The sequence below is a fragment of the Vipera berus genome (assembly GCF_964194415.1).
Source record: "Vipera berus genome assembly, chromosome: 3".
NCBI lineage: Eukaryota > Metazoa > Chordata > Lepidosauria > Squamata > Viperidae > Vipera > Vipera berus.
In genome coordinates, this window is record NC_138204.1 from 63,608,041 (window position 1) to 63,628,090 (window position 20,050).

At 41.6% G+C, this 20,050-nt stretch overlaps 1 protein-coding gene across 1 annotated transcript in view; it reads right to left on the reverse strand.

Moving 5' to 3' along the window:
• Nucleotides 1-235: 235 nt before the first annotated feature.
• The window catches only part of SLC1A7 (solute carrier family 1 member 7), a gene marked incomplete at its 5' end in the record, with an annotated part of 48,922 nt that continues 29,107 nt past the window's right edge, over nucleotides 236-20,050 (reverse strand). The window contains 7 exons of the mRNA XM_081322194.1: nucleotides 236-870; nucleotides 1,591-1,690; nucleotides 8,230-8,364; nucleotides 12,523-12,717; nucleotides 14,987-15,220; nucleotides 16,039-16,138; nucleotides 19,472-19,691. Coding sequence (XP_081178320.1) covers nucleotides 640-870; nucleotides 1,591-1,690; nucleotides 8,230-8,364; nucleotides 12,523-12,717; nucleotides 14,987-15,220; nucleotides 16,039-16,138; nucleotides 19,472-19,691 — 1,215 coding nt within the window. The 3' untranslated portion in view covers nucleotides 236-639. The remainder of the gene's footprint in view (nucleotides 871-1,590; nucleotides 1,691-8,229; nucleotides 8,365-12,522; nucleotides 12,718-14,986; nucleotides 15,221-16,038; nucleotides 16,139-19,471; nucleotides 19,692-20,050) is intronic.

Consider the following 20,050-nt stretch of genomic DNA (forward strand, 5'->3'; position numbering starts at 1 on the left):
CCATTTTAACCCAGGTTGCATGTAACACCAAACGGTAGTTTAATGGCCTCTCAAGGCCCCTGAATTCATGTACTCTTCTCTCCACTTTCATCTATGCAACTGTAGGAAAGGAGACCCATTTCCATTTTAAACTAACCACTGCTTATGATTACAAGTGTATCCAAATCAGCAGATTAATAACAATGCTTTATTCACATAACTCAGGCTCAGTAATCAGGACTTGATACCACCCGCAGTTTATCCTTAATCCATTAGTTAGTAATACATGTTTAAACTAAGGGTAGAACATTAATGAAATTGTGGTATATTCATTTTGATTGGAAAAACTGAGCCAGGGTGACTTAGTAGAAATCATTTCAATGGATCAGAAAGTTTCTTCTTAAAAACATCGCCATATCTGTTTGCCCAAAGTATATGAAATTTATCCAGTGATTAATTCCTTTCTACTAACCCAACCAACCAATGGAACACATCTTCCATGAAGCATTCTGTCTTCACAGGTGTCCACAGCTATCTTATAACCTCAGTTCAGGAATAACAGTCATTGCATGGCTTGCCATTGAAGAAGCAGGCCATGTCCCAACTTCATTTTACAGGATATTCTTTTGTTTTCAGATACTTTTTAGGAGTAACTGTCCATTACACATTTGTTTCCAATTCATTAATTTCAATAGTACAGTGGTCTTTATTGTTGGATTTCTCTGTGTAACGTTCTGAGTCATTCTCTTCTTGTTCCACTTGAATAGGTAAGTGACGCAGTGTTGTTTTGACAGGTTCAGGTCCACGCATTTTATTCTTCACACAGCCATTCTTCTGATAAGCAATAATTTTGTGGATACTAGTGGGTTTTGTTTCTCCAATCAAAGGCACCTATGAATAGAACAAGGGGTTCATACTATAAATCAGACATGTCAAACACAAGGCCCGGGGGCCAGATCCGGCCCGCAAAGTGGTTTCATGTGGCCTGCAAAGCCATCCTGGAAACAGTGAGGGAACGGCCCCCACTGCCTTGGCCCGGCCCAGAGACCCTCCTCCTGCCAGAGACCCTCAGATCTGTCCCACTCCTGCCCAGGCCCCCATAGGCACCCTTGATACGAACGATGTAGAGCTGGCCATGCCCACCCAGTAGACCATACGCACTCTAGCCACGCCCGCCCAGTAGACCACGCCCACCCTGGCCATACCCACCCGGCCCCTTGAGGGCAACCGCAATGCTGATGCGGCCCTCAATGAAATTGAGTTTGACACCCCTGCTATAAATACTCTTCATTATTCTAGAACACTTTTCTATACTTATATTTCATTTTAGCAGGCACTCATGTTGGAAGCACCAAGGATTAGCCGATGACATCACTGTTGGGAGAATGCTCAGTTAGGGGCTCCTTTCATGTGCTCGGCAGGAGCTGGAGCAAAGGACAGGAACTCACTCCACCTTACGACAGCACTGAGATCTCAAATGCGGGCTTGCTAACCTCCAAACCATCATCCTAACCAAATGAGCCACATTGTTCCAACAAAATCATAAGAGAGACCTAATTATTTTTGTTTGGTAAAGTGAGTCCTCAAAGTATCACATCAGTCTTCTCCTACCTCAGATCTGTCTGTGGTGAATTCTTTTCTGCAAATATGTGCCATTATTCCAGCAGCAAGAGCATCACCCAGGACATTGATCATTGTCCGAAATCTGTCTCTGTCAAACAAAATGAAGGCATTAAAACAACATTTCCTTTTCCTTGTTGTGTAAATGTTCATCAGCCTACACAGTTATTTGTACAGAAAGTAACAGTACCTGCATACAAGTTGATGTTATTTTACTCAACCGATAATATAGCACAGTATAGGAATAAAAGTATCCAATTAATTTAAATGTGTAGACCATCACTCTACATCAAATCAAATTTCTCCAATACTGAAATTCCATGGATTAATTTTATAGTATAAAAGCATGATGCTAACAAGAAATCAAAAACACTCCATGAACATTTTCCTAATCTGTTTCATAAATCTCCCATTTGATTTTTCCATTTTTACAAAACTAAGCAAAACAACAACTGGAGAAAGAAAAACTTTCATGGATGTTATATTGCCCTCTGTTTGCTTTCCTAGGTATAATTCAAAACAAAAAATAATTAAGCAAATTTTTTGTGTGATAAATAGCTACATTTTCCTAAACAGAATCCTCAGATCCAACCAGCATTGTGCTTCTAGTTCCCAGTATTGTCAAATAATTGGCACCAGGAATCCCCAAGATAATTGATCTGGAATTAATTATAAAGTAGAGTGTCTGGTGCAACAATTTTAAAGAGAAAGAAAGAAAGAAAGAAAGAAAGAAAGAAAGAAAGAAAGAAAGAAAGAAAGAAAGAAAGAAAGAAAGAAAGAAAGAAAGAAAGAAAGAAAGAAAGAAAAGAAAGAAATTATAAATATTTTAAGAATAAAGAAGCAAACAATTTTAAACCAAGTGTTAAATAAAATTGGAGTATGCTTTTAGAAGAAAACAGAAAGAGGTAGACTAGACCACATAGGATATTTTTTTAAAAAAAGAAAAGAAAAGAAAATAAGCTAAAGACACAAGCAAGTGAGATGTTAAGCCAGTTCAAATGGAAACTAGAAAACATTTGGATTTCAACTGGAAAAACAATAAGATCTGGACATTTATAGCTGAGGGATATATAGAAGAATGTAGGAAAACTGAGGGATAAATTGTCAGAAGACAAATAAAGAACAGAATGTCTGATACTGCATTTTAGATTAATCTCTCTCCAGTGTCCGCACTTGCTCTTATGTCAGCTCTTGATAACTTTTTAAAATAAATGCAGACAGTTCGTTATAAAACTGTAAGAAAAAATTAATTTTATTCTGACTTGTGATTTTCACATACCAATGCTGAAAAAAAAGTTTTGCCAAGTACAGCTTTACACCAGATAGTCGGGTGTGAGTCTCTCCTCCTGAGATGTGGTCCTAGGGCGCAGTTGGGCTTGCTGCTGGTGTACCTTTCGCCTAGTCGCGCAGCAGCAGCCCTGCCTAAGCTTCTCGATATCCACTCGGGGCTGGTGATTGAGTTCCCCAAACTTATGGTTTTGGGTGACTTCAATCTACCATCCCTGGGAGGATCATCTGAGTTAGCTCGGGAGTTCATGGCTTCCATGACGGCCATGGACCTGACGCAAGTAATTCATGGACCGACTCATGTAGGGGGCCACACCCTTGATTTGGTTTTTCTGTCTGGACGGTGGTTAGATGATCTTGGTGGGGGTTTCCCAACTGTTATGCCCCGATCATCATCTCCTGTGACTGGTCTTCCGTTTTGCCACTCCCCGCCGTGGGCGTGTTGAACCAACTAGATGGTTCCGCCCCAGGCGCTTAATGGACCCTGAGAGGTTCCAGACAGCACTGGGGTCCCCACCTGCCTCCTTTGCTCACAGCTCGGCGGATGCCTTAGTGGAAGCCTGGGAAAAGGCAGCCACGGAGGCACTTGACCGAGTTGTACCCTTGCGGCCCCTGACCCGGTGCAGATCCCAGCGGACCCCATGGTTTTCTGCGGAGCTCCAGGAGATGAAGCATCGGAGACGGGGCCTAGAGAGCTGTAGGAGATCCAGCCAGTCTGAATCTGACCGATTGCGACTAAGAACCTGTATTAGGTCTTATCTCGCGGCGATAAGGGTGGCGAGGTCTAATCACTTCGCTACCCTCATTGCGTCCGCAGATAATCGCCCGGCCGCCCTGTTTAGGGTAACCTGCTCCCTCCTTAATCAGGAGGTGAGAGAGGAACCCTTGCAGGGTCGTGCCGAGGAGTTTAGCCAACATCTGTCGGACAAAATCGCTCGGATTCGGACCGGTTTGGACTCCGACTGGGCAGAGTCTGACGATCAGGACATGGGTGGTCTTGTCAATGTTATCTGGGAGGAGTTCGATCCTGTGACTCCAGAGGAAGTGGACAGGATTATGGGGAGGCTGAGCTCCACCACGTGCTTATTGGACCCGTGCCCTTCCTGGCTGGCTTACGCGGCTCGGGAGGGGACACGAGGCTGGTTCCAGGCGGTTATATCTGCATCTCTGAGTGAGGGTAGTTTCCCCGCCGTCTTGAAGGAGGCGGTGGTGAGACCTCTCCTCAAGAAGCCTGCCTTGGACCCAGCTGTGTTAAACAACTTACGTCCGGTCTCCAACCTTCGCTTTCTTGCGAAGGTTGTTGAGAGCGTGGTGGCGCATCAGCTCCCCCTGGTTCTGGATGAAGCGGATTATCTAGACCCATACCAATCGGGTTTCAGGCCCGGGTACAGCACGGAGACGGCATTGGTCGCTCTGGTTAATGATCTCTGGAGGGCTCGGGACAGGGGATATTACTCTGTCCTAGTCCTATTAGACCTCTCAGCGGCTTTCAATACCATCGACCATCGTATCCTGCTGCGGCATCTCAGGGGATTGGGAGTGGGAGGCACGGTTCTTCAGTGGTTCTCCTCCTATCGGTGTTGGCAGGGGGCAGAGGTCGACCTCGAGGCCTCTCGTTTGTGGAGTTCCTCGGGTCGGTCCTCTCACCTCTCCTGTTCAACATCTACATGAAACCGCTGGGTGAGATCATTTGTGGTTTTGGAGGTGGGTATCATCAGCATACTGATGATACCCAGCTTTTTATTTCAACCCCAAACCACCCCAGTGATGCCCTCGACGTGATGTCCCGTTGCCTGGAGGCGGTTCGGGTCTGGATGGGGAGGAACAGACTTCGACTCAACCCTGACAAGACTGAGTGGCTGTGCGTACCGGCATCTCGGGATATTCAGAATATTCCATCTCTTTCTATGGGGGGTGAGCTATTACCCCCCGTAGATAGGGCTCGCAAATTGGGAGTCCTCCTAGATTCACAGCTTTCTTTAGAAGATCATATAGTAACTGTGACTAGGGGGGCCTTCGCCCAGGTTCGCCTGGTGCGCCAGTTGCGGCCCTATCTAGACCAGGATGCCTTGCGTACGGTCACTCATGCGCTCGTGACCTCTCGTTTAGACTACTGCAACGCTCTCTACATGGGGCTGCCCTTGAGGACCACTCGGAGGCTCCAACTGGTGCAGAATGCAGCCGCGAGAGTTGTGTTGGGAGTCTCCCGATACTCCCATGTTACACCTTTGCTCCGTGAGCTGCATTGGCTTCCAGTTGTCTTCCGGGTGAGATTCAAGGTGCTGGTAATGACCTTTAAAGCCCTACATGGCATGGGTCCGGAGTACCTTAGGGAGCACTTGCTGCCGGCATCAACTTCCCTCCGCCCAGTGCGCTCCCACAGAGAGGGCCTCCTCAGGGTGCCACCGGTCAGAGAATGTCGTCTGGTGGCCCTCAGGGGGAGGTCCTTCTCTGTGGGTGCGCCGGATTTGTGGAACCGTTTACCGGTTGAGCTCCGGATGGCGCCCAACCTTCGCTACTTCCGACGGGATCTAAAGACCTACTTGTTTGAACAAGCCGGCCTGGCCTGATGGGTTTGGGTTTTATTATTGTTTTAACGTATTTTAACTTATTGTTGTAAGGTATTGGGCACTTTGTTTAATCTTTTCTTAATTTTTGTATCTTTGTATTTTAGTATTTATTGCCCTGTTCACCGCCCTGAGTCCTTCGGGAGAAGGGCGGTATAAAAATAAAGAAAAAGAAAAAGAAAGAAAGAAATTGATTTAAGGAATTTAAACTTAGAGAAAAAGGCCGGTGTATTAGCTGGAGTTACTTTTAGTCATGGATTCAAGTTCATTTGGCAGAGGTACATTAAATCTGAAATGCATCATATGATTTCTTTATTTTTTTTCCCCAGTACAATGAGCCCATCTGAGAAGTCAATCACAATGGTTATTATATTGATGTGGGTCATAAAATTAAAATTCAGAACATCCAGATGTTTGGCTTAGAAAAGAGTAGCATGGTCCAAAATCAGCAGTGTTCAGAGTTTGGCTTCTTTAGCATAAAACTGAATTGAAACCAAAAGATTTTTATTTGCCACTCATGTAGGTGCAGATAAACATATGAGTCTGTTTATTTTCACATTTTGTGCCCTTCGTTCCCATGAATGCTTTGCTAAAATAGCACATAAGCGCTGCCTGAGCAGGGTCCGCACGATCGTCTGGGATGCTACACATCCTCTTCACAACCTGTTTTCCTTGTTACCTTCTGGGAAGAGGCTCCATGGTATCCCAAGCAGAATATCCAGATTCAGTCACAGTTTTGCCAATGACTCTGTTTTCTCATTTGGTGCCAAAGTATTTGAGCTTCAGCTTCAGTATCTGTCCTTCCAAAGAACAGTCAGGATTGATTTCCTTTAGGATACTCCTCAATTAAAATGGTCCAAAATATACAAACTCTTTTCAACTTCAATTTCATCACTGATTATGGGGAAGACACTTGTTCTCTGACCTCAGCCCCCAAATTGCCATTTTAAATATACATAAGTGCACCTTGATAAGCTTAAAATATTTTGGAACAAAGTACTTTGGATTGATAAAGTACCTTGGACCAAGAGTCATTATGAGTGAATTGGGTGACCATAAGTGGCTTCTCCCATAACTTTAACGTTAGCATTTTGAAAATCCGTTAGGATTATATCTGAGGGTCTTAGTTTGGCCCAATTGTTACTGTGCCTACACACGAAGTTAAAAGTGTCTTGAGAAATAATTGAAACTGCAGAGCCAGAGTCCAATTCCATCTTACATGGAACTCCTTTTAGCTCTACCATGAGCTTAAGTTTGGGCTTGAGGGGGTGTCGAGCCCCAGTGCGGTATACACTTCTACGGCTTCTGAAAAAACCCACACTAACTGGACCCTGGGCCCCAGTACCTCTCCTAGTCAGTTCTTCCGACTGATGTTTGGGTGGCCGATCTCTCTGGCAGGCTCTGCAGGCCACTGCTATGTGGCCTGTCCTTCCACAAGCTCTGCATGTGGCTGATTGAAATCTGCAGTTGGTGCAAAAATGGTTGCCGCCACACCCCTTACATCTCGGTAAGAGAACTGCCTTATAACTGTCCTCTCGCTGCTGGCTGTTGCGGTTTTGCACGTTGGGTTGCTTTTGGAGTTGGTTGATTTCAGGTTCTTCTTCCTCGGAAGATTCTTCGCTGCGTTTGGCGTCCTCACGGTGGACCGTTTCTTCAAACTTTGTCCATTTGGCGGGCTGCACTGTTTGAACTGCGCCCCCGGCAGCTTCGTTGGCCATCACCTCGTCTTGTGCTTCAGAAAACATTAAATTTGGCCTAGCAAAGAGTCTCTGCTGAAGCGTTCTGTCTCATAGGCTGCAGACGAGCCGGTCTCGTAGTCGCTCTTCTAAATTTGAGAATTTGCAAAGGTGTGCGGCCTGACTCAGGGCCACTATGAACTCGGAAGCTGATCACTCAGTTGCTGCACTCTTTGGTTGAACTTGAACCGCCAAGCCATTTCAGACATCTTTGGCTGGAAATGTCCGGTTAGCTTCTTTTTGAGGTCTGCGTAGGAGACTGCTTTGATGAGTGTCAGCGCAAAAAGGTTCTCGGCCTAATCAAAGGTTGCTGGGCTACACACGCAGAGTAATGTTGCGGCCTTCAGTCATTCTTCCGCAATCTGATTGGCCCTGAGGTAGTTTTCTACTTGTGATAGATATGATGGCCATTCCTCTGGGTGTTTCATGTCGAATTCTCTCAATTTCCCAGCCTTTTGCATTCTTTTGCTGGTTCCTGCATTCTTCCGAATCCTGCTTCCAGGCTCAGGGAATGAGTCCACTGAGCACGAGGTCGCTAGCGTAGCTTGCTAGCCGACCTTGAGGGGGGGAAATGCCTCTTCTCTCCGGTGTGCGCTGCCTTTCCCTCGTAGACTTCAACTCTTAATCAGTGAAGCAGGATCCCACCTTTGTTGCCACTGTTAAATAGCAGGTTCTTTGGCGCAGGAATGACGACGCGAAGCTGAGTACAAGGTAACTCATAGTTTATTTCATGCAGAAACTGTACTGGGCAAAGGGCTGCAACCAGCCGCAATATATAGTCTAGCCCCTAGGCTGCAGCCAATAGGTTTGAATCAACCATTGCTGCCTGGAGATAGCCAATTGCAGCACAGGAGACATGTAGTCTGGGTTGCTGGAGAGCCGTTAGCTGCTCCAGCAACCCACATGGTATTCTTTAAGAGCCCAGTACATAACAGTATCTACATCAAAGTGAGTGGTGGCTCCCTTTAAACCGAACCCACTCAATCCTCATACATCTAATTAGAACAATGCAAAGAAAAGAAAAACTTTGCACTACTTACAGAGCCCAATCAACTGCAATTATTAGAGTGATGTCATCTGTAGGCAGCCCCACTGATGTCAAAACAATGACCATGGTCACAAGGCCAGCCTGTGGGATTCCAGCAGCTCCTATGCTGGCAGCTGTTGCCGTAATGCTTTTAAAAACAAGCAGAAAGATCATAATGATGTAACACAGAAGAGCATCCAAATCTGGATAACTTGATCATTAATACGAACTAATATACTTGGCGTAAGAATCAAATACGTTTTACCCTGAATTCAGTTGCATAGAATATCCCTGAACAAAGTAAATAAAACACAGGACTGCCCAATGTGAGTAAGTCCAGCTATTGCATGAAGCCAGAGTCTCACTAGTAGAGTTGGGCCTTGGATGTTATTTCATTGTTTGGGATCATGGGAAATAAAATCAAGGAAAAGCAACAAGATTGACATTTCACAGGCAGAAATTAAAAGGCATCTGCCACCCGCCATAATATTAGGATAAAGTAAATGTGTGCTTAATTTTATCACACTAGTTTATATGCGTGATTTGTAAAATAGACTGAGGGATTTGGGGACCATGAAGCTGCAGAGAAGTTTTCTATTCTGCCACCATCTTTCTTTCTTAGACTAGTACTTGTCTTTTGAGAGAATTTTTCTCTGCATCAGCAGGAACATTTCCCAAATGCAGCATCACAGAGGAAAACCACCTCCAATAGAATCAAGGGATTACAATTTTATAGTAACCATTATTTTATCTCTTGTTCTTCAGATCATCATAAGAATGGAGTGGTGTTATACATCCACATATATTTCCCATCCCAAGATTCTCCACACTGGCTGCTATTTATCCATTTTAAGTGAATCCAAACAATACTTTGACTGCCTAAATTCAACTTTTTGTCAGTTTGCTGAAAATTTATGGAATTGGTCAAATCATCAGGATGCAATTGCCCGGGGTGGTATTTGTCTCCTAGAGGTGGCAAGCAGTTCAAAAAATAGGTCTCTGTAGATGGCAGGAGAAATAACCATATTCATGAACCATAATCCAGCAGAATTAAGCGGTCCTAAATCCACTAAAATAAATGGGCTTTAGTTACTTAACATTGGATTGGATTGCAGGCTTCAGTATGATTAGGTAAAGGTAAAGGTTCCCCCGCACATGCGTGCTAGTCGTTTCCGACTCTAGGGGCCGGTGCTCATCTCTGTTTCATAGCCGAAGAGCCAGCGTTTGTCCGAGGACGTCTCCGTGGTCATGTGGCCAGCATGACTAGACGCCAAAGGCGCACGGAACGCTGTTACCTTCCCACCGTAGTGGTCCCTATTTTTCTACTTGCATTTTTACGTGCTTTCGAACTGCTAGGTGGGCAGAAGCTGGGACGAGTAACAGGCGCTCACTCTGTTACGCGGCACTCAGGATTCGACCCGCCAAACTGCCGACCTTCTGATCGACAAGCTCAGCGTCCTAACCCACTGAGCCACCGCGTCCCTTATTCAGTATGATTACAATTCTCTTAAATCTCTGAAATCGAACAGGCTTTAAAGATATTGTATATGAAATAATTCAATTATTGGAATGAATGAAATTATTATTTTGAAGTCTGTTGCAGAGATAGAATTGAATCTTGATCTCTCACTAAATTCTTGTCATACCCGAGTAACTTCTGTGTGATCAAGGTGATATAGCCACCAGCTACGGTATATATTGTGACTTACCAAAGCTGTTAGCCTGTACAGTATTCAACTATTTGACCTGTGCATTGTAAGTAGTTCAAGTCTTCTTCAGTAAAGAACAAGGCAATCATCACACTTGATCTAATAGCAGGAATTTCCATGCTCCCAGCAGTAAATCCCAACATGGGGCAGAATTGAAATCATAGCTACATAAGCACAGATTAATATAAAGCTGAATAGGCTGGATTGGGATAAAGTAACAGTATGTCTGATCCAGCAACAATGCAGTCGCATACTTAGACATTTTGCGAAAGAGTTTTGTTTTGTTTTGATCTGATAATAATAATAATAAACCTTTATTGTCAAAGTACAACATGTGTACATTGAGATTAGCTGAGCCTCCCCCCGTGCTCTCTCCCCCCAACACACAGTGACAACAAACCCTCCATCCTACCACACCATGTGAACCAACTACACCACACACCAGCCTCCCAAGTCAATTCTGCATAAATTCACAGAGATTATGTCCCATTTAAAAGCCTAACAGCCCACGGATAAAAGCTTTATGGAAACCTGACAAGTCTGTACATATCACAACTGCTTAATGTTTTATGCTAAGCAGTATAATATTGCTAGTAAATATTCTCCAGATGGATCTGCTCTTCCCCCTCTCTTTTTTTAGTATTTACAAAAACAAAGAAAGCTAAAAGAATATTTAGAAAAGAAAAAAAGAAAAAAAGATTGTTTAAATTCTACATTCCTTAGTTGCTCAGTTCAACCTCTGAAGCTTCTGAAATGTCCAGAGCCTAATACAACGGCAGGCGTCATTGGCTCAAAAAATTGGTCATGATACAAGGATTCAATGCTGGTAAATGCTAAGTAATAAGAAAAGAAAGAATATGTTGTGTAACATGTACAGAGTTTCCTTCTTTAATTACTTTGGCACTTCTTAAATTGTACAATAAAAACTCAGGAAGAAATTTGATTTGTAAAGTTCACGTCCTCCCTTGTTTATATATTAATACTTAGAGAATGAAAAATAAACAAAATGAGTTTGAGGTCCCATTATAGAAAAACAAATAAGATTCCAAGTTTGAACTGAGATTTGGTGGGTTGATTTTCAGAGTTGGAGTATAATAATTGAAACACAGAAGATATTCAGAAGGAACAGATGCAGCACAAAAGAAAAAGGGATTGAATTATATGTTACAATATATCTGGATAGAAATCCAACGGAATGAATAAGGTGGCATTCTTAAAATCCTTTGGTAAAATAAATAGACACTCAATAAACTAGTACCATCTTTGCATACTAATCCACTAATATTTAAACAATTGAAGAGAAGCTGCGGATATGTTTTCCACAATAAAACTACAGATCTTTAAAAAGCAGTGAAATTGCAGTACTGGGAGGCTTTAATTTCTCTGACATCTGTTGAGAGAACAACTCTTCCAAAAATGTATTTACAGGAAATTCCTTATCAGTCTTGCTGACAACTTTTCCTTCAGCTGGAGAGGCATGTTTTATTCACATGAAAGAGTGCCACTTAAAAGAAAAGAATCATTTATATGCAGTTCTTGTAAAGTTCCAGAATCAGTTTTGGAGAATCGGGTTCCTATTGTATGCAAATGATCAATAAAAACAGCCTTCCCATTTGTGATGGGGAAATGCAGCAGAGATTCAAGACAAAACGTCTTCCACTGGGAGGAACAGTTGCCTGAAGTAATAATTCAACTATTGTAGACTTCTGTTTACAGATTAAGGAAAAGGGGATTCACATTTGTTTTACACACAGCCAGAAAAGAGTGCACCACTCTTCTGATTCTGCTTTCAAATGCAACTAGAGAGCTCTGTCTAATTCCCTAGAGTGCAGACATCACATCAAGTACGTATTTTGGATAACCGCCTTGTGAATGGATGAGTGTTAGAGATTTTCATTATTTCTTTTTTGTGTGAGGTGGAATGGAAGTGAAGGGATTTACTTTCTTAAGGAACTGCACACTATCATCATCATCGTAGAGTATTTCCACCAGGGTCTGATTTTTGGTGAACAAATTCTATCTTGCAGGACCAAACACAGCATCTGTGTCCAACCGGGCATTTTTCAGGTCTGCATGTATTGTCTTGCCATCTTTGTTTCAGCCTTCCATGTGGACGCTTGCCGTCTACATTAAAATGGAGAAGTGATGAAGGCGACAGCATGGGGTGTTGCTTGTGGAACATGGCTGTACCACTGTAAATGTTTTTCCTGCATTTTCTCTGATGTTGGCATGATGCCCATTTGCTTCCAAACTGTGTCATTGCTGACATGGTCAGGGAGAGAAATGCCTAGTAACCACCAAAGCACGCACATCTCCATAGCAGGTAAAGTGCACTCAATGCATTTGGTGACTGGCCATTTCCTTTCTAGAGGAACTGCTAACATATTTTTCATCAGCAAGCATAAGACTACGATGTATAAGATTTTTCATCTGCACTGTTAATATGTATTATACATTTTATTAGTACTGAAAATCATTTCATACAACTTTACCTTATTATCTACTGTGCTGGATGCTGCCATCAGACACCCAAGTCCAGAATATTGTTTTTCCTGCAGAAGCCTATGAATCAGAGACCCTGCCCCCTCCCATTTTACCTTATGGTGATGATCTGTCCAAAATCCAGTTCATAGTTGTTTACTTGGGCAATGAAAATAGCTGCAACTGCTTCATATAGAGCTGTTCCGTCCATGTTGATTGTAGCCCCTACTGGGAGCACAAACCTAGCAACCCTCCGGTCCACATGATTATTCTCTAATAAGCACTTGAAAGTTATAGGCAAAGTGGCTGAACTGCAAAAAGAAAAAAGGGGGGGGAAAGGGGGGGGAAAGGGGGGACAGTTTAGACCAGAGGTCCTCAACCTTGGCAACTTCAAGACTTCTGGACTTCAACTCCCTAACCCTAACCCTCAGCTTTGCTGGCTGAGGAGTTCTGGGAATTGAAGTCCACAAGTCTCAAAGTTGCCAAGGTTGGAGACCCCTGGTTTAGACTTAAGTTAGCAGAATAATGTAGTTTAGAAAATTGCTTACCCAAGCAAATTTAAGGCAAAATTAAGTTATTTGCACTGATGTGCCTGATGTGTTATTGGGCAAAAACTAATACATAAATGTCCTGGTTCATTCAGGATCTTAGCTGATAATAATAAAGCTATGAAAAAAAAGGAATTATATTATGAGGGCAAAGGTTCGTTGCCCGAGCTTGTGGGTTGGTTTCCAAACGTTTTGTTACCAGACTAGGTAACATCTTCAGTGGAGTTTAGGGGATGTTTGTGTCAGTGGTTCTCTGCTCATAAGGGCTTCAGGTGAGGGTAAAGCCACAATATATACCGTAGCTGGTGGCTATATCGCCACTAAACTCAGCTGAAGCTGTTACCTAGCTTGGTAATGAAATGTTTGGAAGCTCGGAGACCGAACCTTCTCCCTCATCCTACACCCAAACCACAGATATTCGCCACTATTGCAAATGAATTATATTATGTACGGAAAAGAGGTTCACAAGCTATGACCCATCAGAATGTTGGAAATGTCTAATTATATTTTCCAGAGTTTCTTGTCACTAATGAATTATCTTCCCATCATTGATCCTATCTCTTTGCTTTGTTCTATTGCTTTATTCCGATACCTGAAAATTATATTTATATAAGTATATAACATGTTTTGAATCTTACCCCCACCCCACCGCCGAACTATCAAATAAAATACGAGGGAATGGGAATAATTATAAATGTGCATATAAGAAAGATTACATTTTGGTTTCTAGTCCTCAGCCATTTTTCAAAATATAAGTGGCCCCTCACTTGATGTCAATACAAGATCTGAAATTGTGTTCAGTAGATGATGGTATCCTTGGCTCATCAGGATTTGTATACTAATGCTTTAAGAGTGCCAAAAAGATGGGCTTTCTCCAACTTTCTCCAAATGCAATTTTCTCAAAATATCATCAAGGCATCTAAATTGATTTGCAACCCACAGTGAAATGGAACTAGATAATGGACTTGTTGAGTCAGTCCTTTTGAAATACTATGTGATAGGATTAAGCACTTATATAGTGGAAGATCCTATCAGAATAATTATGTCTCTTGGTGGCATCAACTATAATTCTAAGTCTGAAAAATAAGCTTGATTCATGCAGTGTAAAACCAAAATAAGAATAGATACAAAATAATTTTATCTGGAAAGTATTTAACCTGCAGATCAATGTCAAACAGCAAATTATGGGATTTTGGAGTATTGCTGAGTATTGGGGGTATGTAGTATTTGGTAGCATTTTTCTACCTTTCCTGCAGTAATTTTGCAGTGACTCATCTGTCTCCCAAATTTTTCTGGGCTAACTGGATTCTTTATTACAGGCTATATCTTATCTCACATTTTACCATATAATAATACAGTATAAATAGAATTTAGAATCATAGGGTGGAAATGTTAGAATTTAGGAGCTTTGGGATTAGGTCTAAGGCAGGTCTCCCCAACCCCCAGGCTGCGGCCTGGTTCCAGGGTCATGCAAGCAGCAGGCAAGCACGCGTGCAGCTCCACTTGCATGAATGGCACATGGATAGGCAGCTCCATGTGCATGAATGGTGAGTGCGCATGCCCACCGCTTGCACAAATGGAGTTGCACGTGTGCACGTATGCGCAACTGCTGCTCACACAGAACCATCCCCTCTCCACCACACCCCACTGGTCCGCCAAGCTGGAAAGGTTGGGGACCACTTGTCTAAGGGACACAAATTGGAAGGATTAGATCCAGAAAAAAAAGTATTCCAAGTTTGCTATGATAATGGATTTTTTAAAATTTTCACCAACAACAGGCAGCACCTAACTGATCTTTGCTAATTATGAACAAGTAATGTTGGGCCAGGATCAGTAGCCCCCAACAAATTGTAGGGCTATTGGCTAGATCAGGAATTGAAACAACCCATTGTAACAATGCAGTGGCATATTACAAGAAAATTGCATGAGTGTGACCATGATATCCCTAGAATTGAAATATGACTTGAGAGAAACATCTTTTTTTCTTATTAAGAGAGCATTGCTCCACGACTTTAATCATTGCATCATGTACCTGGATGATGTGGCCAGGGCAATAAGCAGTGCTTGAAGAATGCCTCTGATAAAGACAACGGGGTTCTTCTTGGTGATGAAGAAATACATCATTGGCAGAATAACAAGTCCATGAACAACTAGTCCACACAGTACAGTAACAGCATAAAACCCTAGTTTCTTCCCAATGGCTGAGGGATCATCCATTTCCAAAATCTTACCAGCAATAAGAAATACTATTCCAAATGGAAAATACCTAAGAAAGAATAAAGAGATATTCTATGCAAAGAATACATCCATAAAAAAATAGATAGCAAAAAAAACACACACGAATGGAAACATGGCAAAGTGCAATACATTTTGGTGAAAGAATTGCAGCTGGATTACAGAAACCTAGGCTCAAATCTCCATCTGACCAAAGTGCTTGCTGAATGACTTTACCCAGCTCTATTCCCTCACCCCAATCTTCCCTACAGAGTTGTTATTATAAGGATAAAAATATAGAGAAATCCATGTACATTACCCTGGCTCTCAAATGGAATAAGAAATAGAAATGCAATAAATAAATGCATCCTTGAAGTACCACAGATATTACTGCAAGAAAAAAACAGGTATTATTCTGCAAAATACTTTTGCAACACAATTTGGCCTCTTCAGCCATGCAGGTGAATCTCCCTTTTGACAGAAGTGCTATAGGTGTATACTGTGTGTCCTTGTGGTAGGAACTCACCCCTTGTAGATTGGTTAGGAAGAAATGGTTTTGAAAGACTACGCTAAGGAACCCTAATTTATATTTCTTTCTTGGATGGAGAGAGTGTTCCTCTTAGTGTAGATAGAACTGCAACCTATTGCAATCTCATGCAGTGGGGTACAAGAAATATCCAGACAATATTCATGTGGAATTTAATTTCTGCCTGAAAACATCCTGCAAGCCAATGTTTACAAATGTATTTTTAAAAGGAGAACGCATGCATGTTATTTAGATTACTCATCAACCCAGTTTATGTAAGCTGATTTCACTGCTGATTACATACTTTTACTTGTTAATATTTATTTCTCCTGACATTTACTTACCATACAGTCACAGCCACTATCTTCATGACTGATTCGTTTAAACACTGGCAAAAACTGACCAAGGGAACTCCACTGGTACCCATTCTGCCCAGCATTATACCTACAAATACATACATAAATGTCTTAGTTTCTTCTTGTTTATTTTCATCTAAACTTATATAATATACTTTGAGTCTTTCCTCACTTGCACGTAACCATGATAAAAACATGCCCTAGCAAGTTTTTTTCCCTGCTCTGTTCCCATAACCTTCTATTTATCTCACCTCTTGCCCATGAATGAGACAGGCTTAAAATCAATCTTGGCAATATTTGTGTTGAAGTAATATTACTCCTATTCTGATACCATTTAAGAGCAGCCTTGAGTATAAAATGAATTAATATTTGTTATTAGGGAAAGAAATTAGGTGAGCAACACTGACTGAGAACAGAGACATGGAGCAAATAAGAGACAGGCAATGGAAATTCTAGTTTATTTGCTACTTGCTCAAGAGTGAAAGGAGAGCACTTTGGCTTAGCCTTGAGAAAAGATCTTCATTGCAATCTGGAAATTTATCTGAAATTTGAATTACCAGATGAGTTGAATAGCTGGTAATGAGTCACATTTCTCAGTAAGGTATGCTAATAATTACATATTCTAAACAATACAAGCTCCAGTTTTGTATTGTACAAGCAGTTTTCTTTCAAGTACCATTTCAGGGGAACAATATGGAAGAGGGCTATGTTGTGTAGCCGGTTCTTTGCAGGCATTGAGCGAGACAGAAGGTTCAAAACAGCAATGTGCTTTATTAAAGGTCAGAACAAACAGAAGCAACAAGGGAGCTGCTGTGCAGCTATTTATACGGTTGGCCGATAGGCGGTGACCAATAGGTTTGAAGCATAGGTTTCCAGCCCAAAGACCTACTTAGCCAGCTGGAGACAACCAGTCTGGGCCGGCTAGCAACTGTTATAAGCATACACATGAACTAGCACATAGCAATTGAATGCAAGCAATTAGCAAGCAGTACACTTTAACAACTTTCGCTGATACCCACAACTGCCCTTGCCCGTAGTTCTGAGTCCAAACCTGGTCTCCCACCTGTAAATGCCTAGGTGCCTTTGGACATGCCGTGTCAGAGGCCACTCTATCGGGGTGCAGTCTGTCCAATTTTGTTATTAGTCTCTTGCCCCATTGCAGCTCTGCGGGGCTCTTGCCTGCAGCTGTACAAGGCATTATATGCTGGCATAACAAGAAGTTGGCCAGCCTGTGGTGCCAGTTCCCTGTAGTAATGCTTGGAATCTGAACACATCTTCAGCTGAAAAGGCTAAAGTGACATCTCTGCAGATAGAACTGCTACATGATTACTCAAAATATTCTAATGTATAATTAAATACCTTGAAATGTCCCTGTTTAGAAGAAGTGGCTCAATCCCATTTGATCATTGTAGCTAAGTCTTGATTTTGAATAAAATCCCTGTCTTTCAAACTAAAAACAATCCAAACTGGTTATAAATGGTGCTAACCTAATCCAAACATTTGGCTGCTCTCTAGAGGTCATTTTAAAAACTGCTGGACTGATTCTCCCAGAGTCATTCAATGTAATTCTGTTTAAAGCAGACTGGAAAAGATGTTTCAGAGTTTCATGTCAATATTCAAAAACTGGCAAAAAAATTAGACTCACAGTGGTTACATTACAGAAGTGCCTAATTAAAGTCCACAGCTGTTCCCTTTGCCCTCAGTCCGGTCATAGAAAAGGCAAGGAGATCTGTCCTCCCCTTTAATGTGAACTCTAAAATTAAAAAAAACTCTAAAATTTAGAATTAGTGGAGTGGGATTAAATGGAAGTAGTCCCTTACAAACAAGTTCTAGGGAAAGAAAGTCATGATTAATTTACTGACTACATGCTATCTTTCTTTTAATGTGCATGCCTCCAAGCCAATTTGACTCCTGGCACCTGCAGTTTTCTCAGCAGCCTTTTAAGAAGTAGGCGAGAGAAGGTGACTGGCCCATGGACACCCAGGCAGCTTTGTGGATAAGGCAGAACTAGAACTCACACTCTCCCAATTTCTAGAATGATGTCTTACCACTATACCAAACTGACTCTCCCTTCCTCCTTGCAATCCCCTATCAAGACTATATATTTCTTTTGTCATAGTTGTTGCCCTTCTGCAGAACCCACTCACTGAATGGGGCAACTCCCAGACAATGTCCCCCATTATTTTTCATGTTTGTTAGGAGTGTTATCTAACCTGCCACACTTTGCAATTTAAATAAATGTTTATTTATAAGGTAAAGGTAAAGGTTCTCCCGCACATGCGTGCTAGTCGTTTCTGACTCTAGGGGCTGGTGCTCATCTCCGTTTCAAAGCCGAAGAGCCAGCGCTTGTCTGAGGATGTCTCCGTGGTCATGTGGCCGGCATGACTAGATGCCAAAGGCGCACGGAACGCTGTTCTTCATAGGTACCTCCAAATAATAAGGCTAAAAACTGAAGAACCAAATGGCTTGTTGTATGCAGTCATTACAGTTGTGCATCGTCACAGTCAGATCACTGACCCAATTTTATGATCGTTTTTGCAGCAATTGTTAAGCAGTCATAAACCAAATGTGACGGTTGTTAAGTAAGCCAATGGTTCACTACAGGTGTGATTTTGTTGAAAATCAGGAATGACAGTTTTTGGCAAAATTGTCATCAAAGACAGTCACAACCTGCACGTGGCCATAAATGCATTCATATTGCGGAGTGCCCTAAGTTCAGTCACATGACCCCAGAGGGGCCAACCATGGGAACTTCAAATCCAAATTGTAAATTGCCTTGTTTGAGTTAGCTATAACTTCAAATAGTCACTAAGCAATTAGTCGTAAGTCAAGGACTACCTGTATTGTTAGATGAAGATATATCAGCAAATGAAGGCAAATAGCCATAATTTTTGTTTAGTAGTGCACACTTTCATCAATTGTGTTAACTATACATGATCTAATCATAGATGCTGTTGAAAATAATACCCCAGCCACAAACATGCTTTGCTCCTTTTCATTTACGTTTCTCAGAATAACTCTAGGAATTACACACAAGTAAAAGAAGCAAAAACACAGTTTAAGAAAACAAAAATTTCAGCTTAGAAAAAAGGAAGAAAAAAAATGGGGCCATATAGTATTAACATTTTTTTAATACAACTAGAAATATAGCCACAGTCCTTAAATTATATTCAGAACTGTGAAATATGCTTTCCAAGCTACAACATTAGGAATTCTATAAAAAGCAATTAATTTCTCTCTAGTATTCTGCTTAAGTGGGGCATCTTCTAAATGTCCTTGACTTCAATTCATGAAATACAATAAGCATAAATAACTGCAATAATATATAAAGTCGGTGCTCAACTTGTCTGCAAGGCATTAGATAGCACATGATTAGTCCATTTCATGTAATAACTTTATTTGACATGCTATTAAAACTTACCCATGGTAGCAGAGAATATTACAATTCCCAACACATTCATGCCTTCACTAGTGCCTGGCTCTGACTTATAAATCACTTCTGGTGGTGGTGTAATATCCAAAGCAAAATTCTGGATGTTGGATCCATTTTCATCTTGCACACCATAGATTATAATTCGGCGAGTAATACTTTCAGATGGTGCTTTGCTCACTTTGACAATTGGAATGCTTTTGGTTCGATACTGAAAGAGCATAGATCATCTGGGTTATGTGCAGAAGGATAGTCTATTGCGTTATTTCTCATTCTTGGCAACTTTAAAATATGTGGACTTCAACTCCCAGAATTCTCCAGACAGCAGGGGAATTCTGGGAGTTGAAGTCCACACATCTTAAAGTCCCTGAGGCTGTGAAACATTGCTCTAACATTTGAAATTTAACATTATTTTAATATTTTCAAATCTTGAATGAAGCAAACAATACAATTGTAAAACAACATTCCAACCCATGCAATTGTAGAAAAAACATATATATCCAATTGTAGAAAAACATCTATATCCAACAAAACTCAAAACATTTTTATAAAGTTAGCATGTCAAAGATA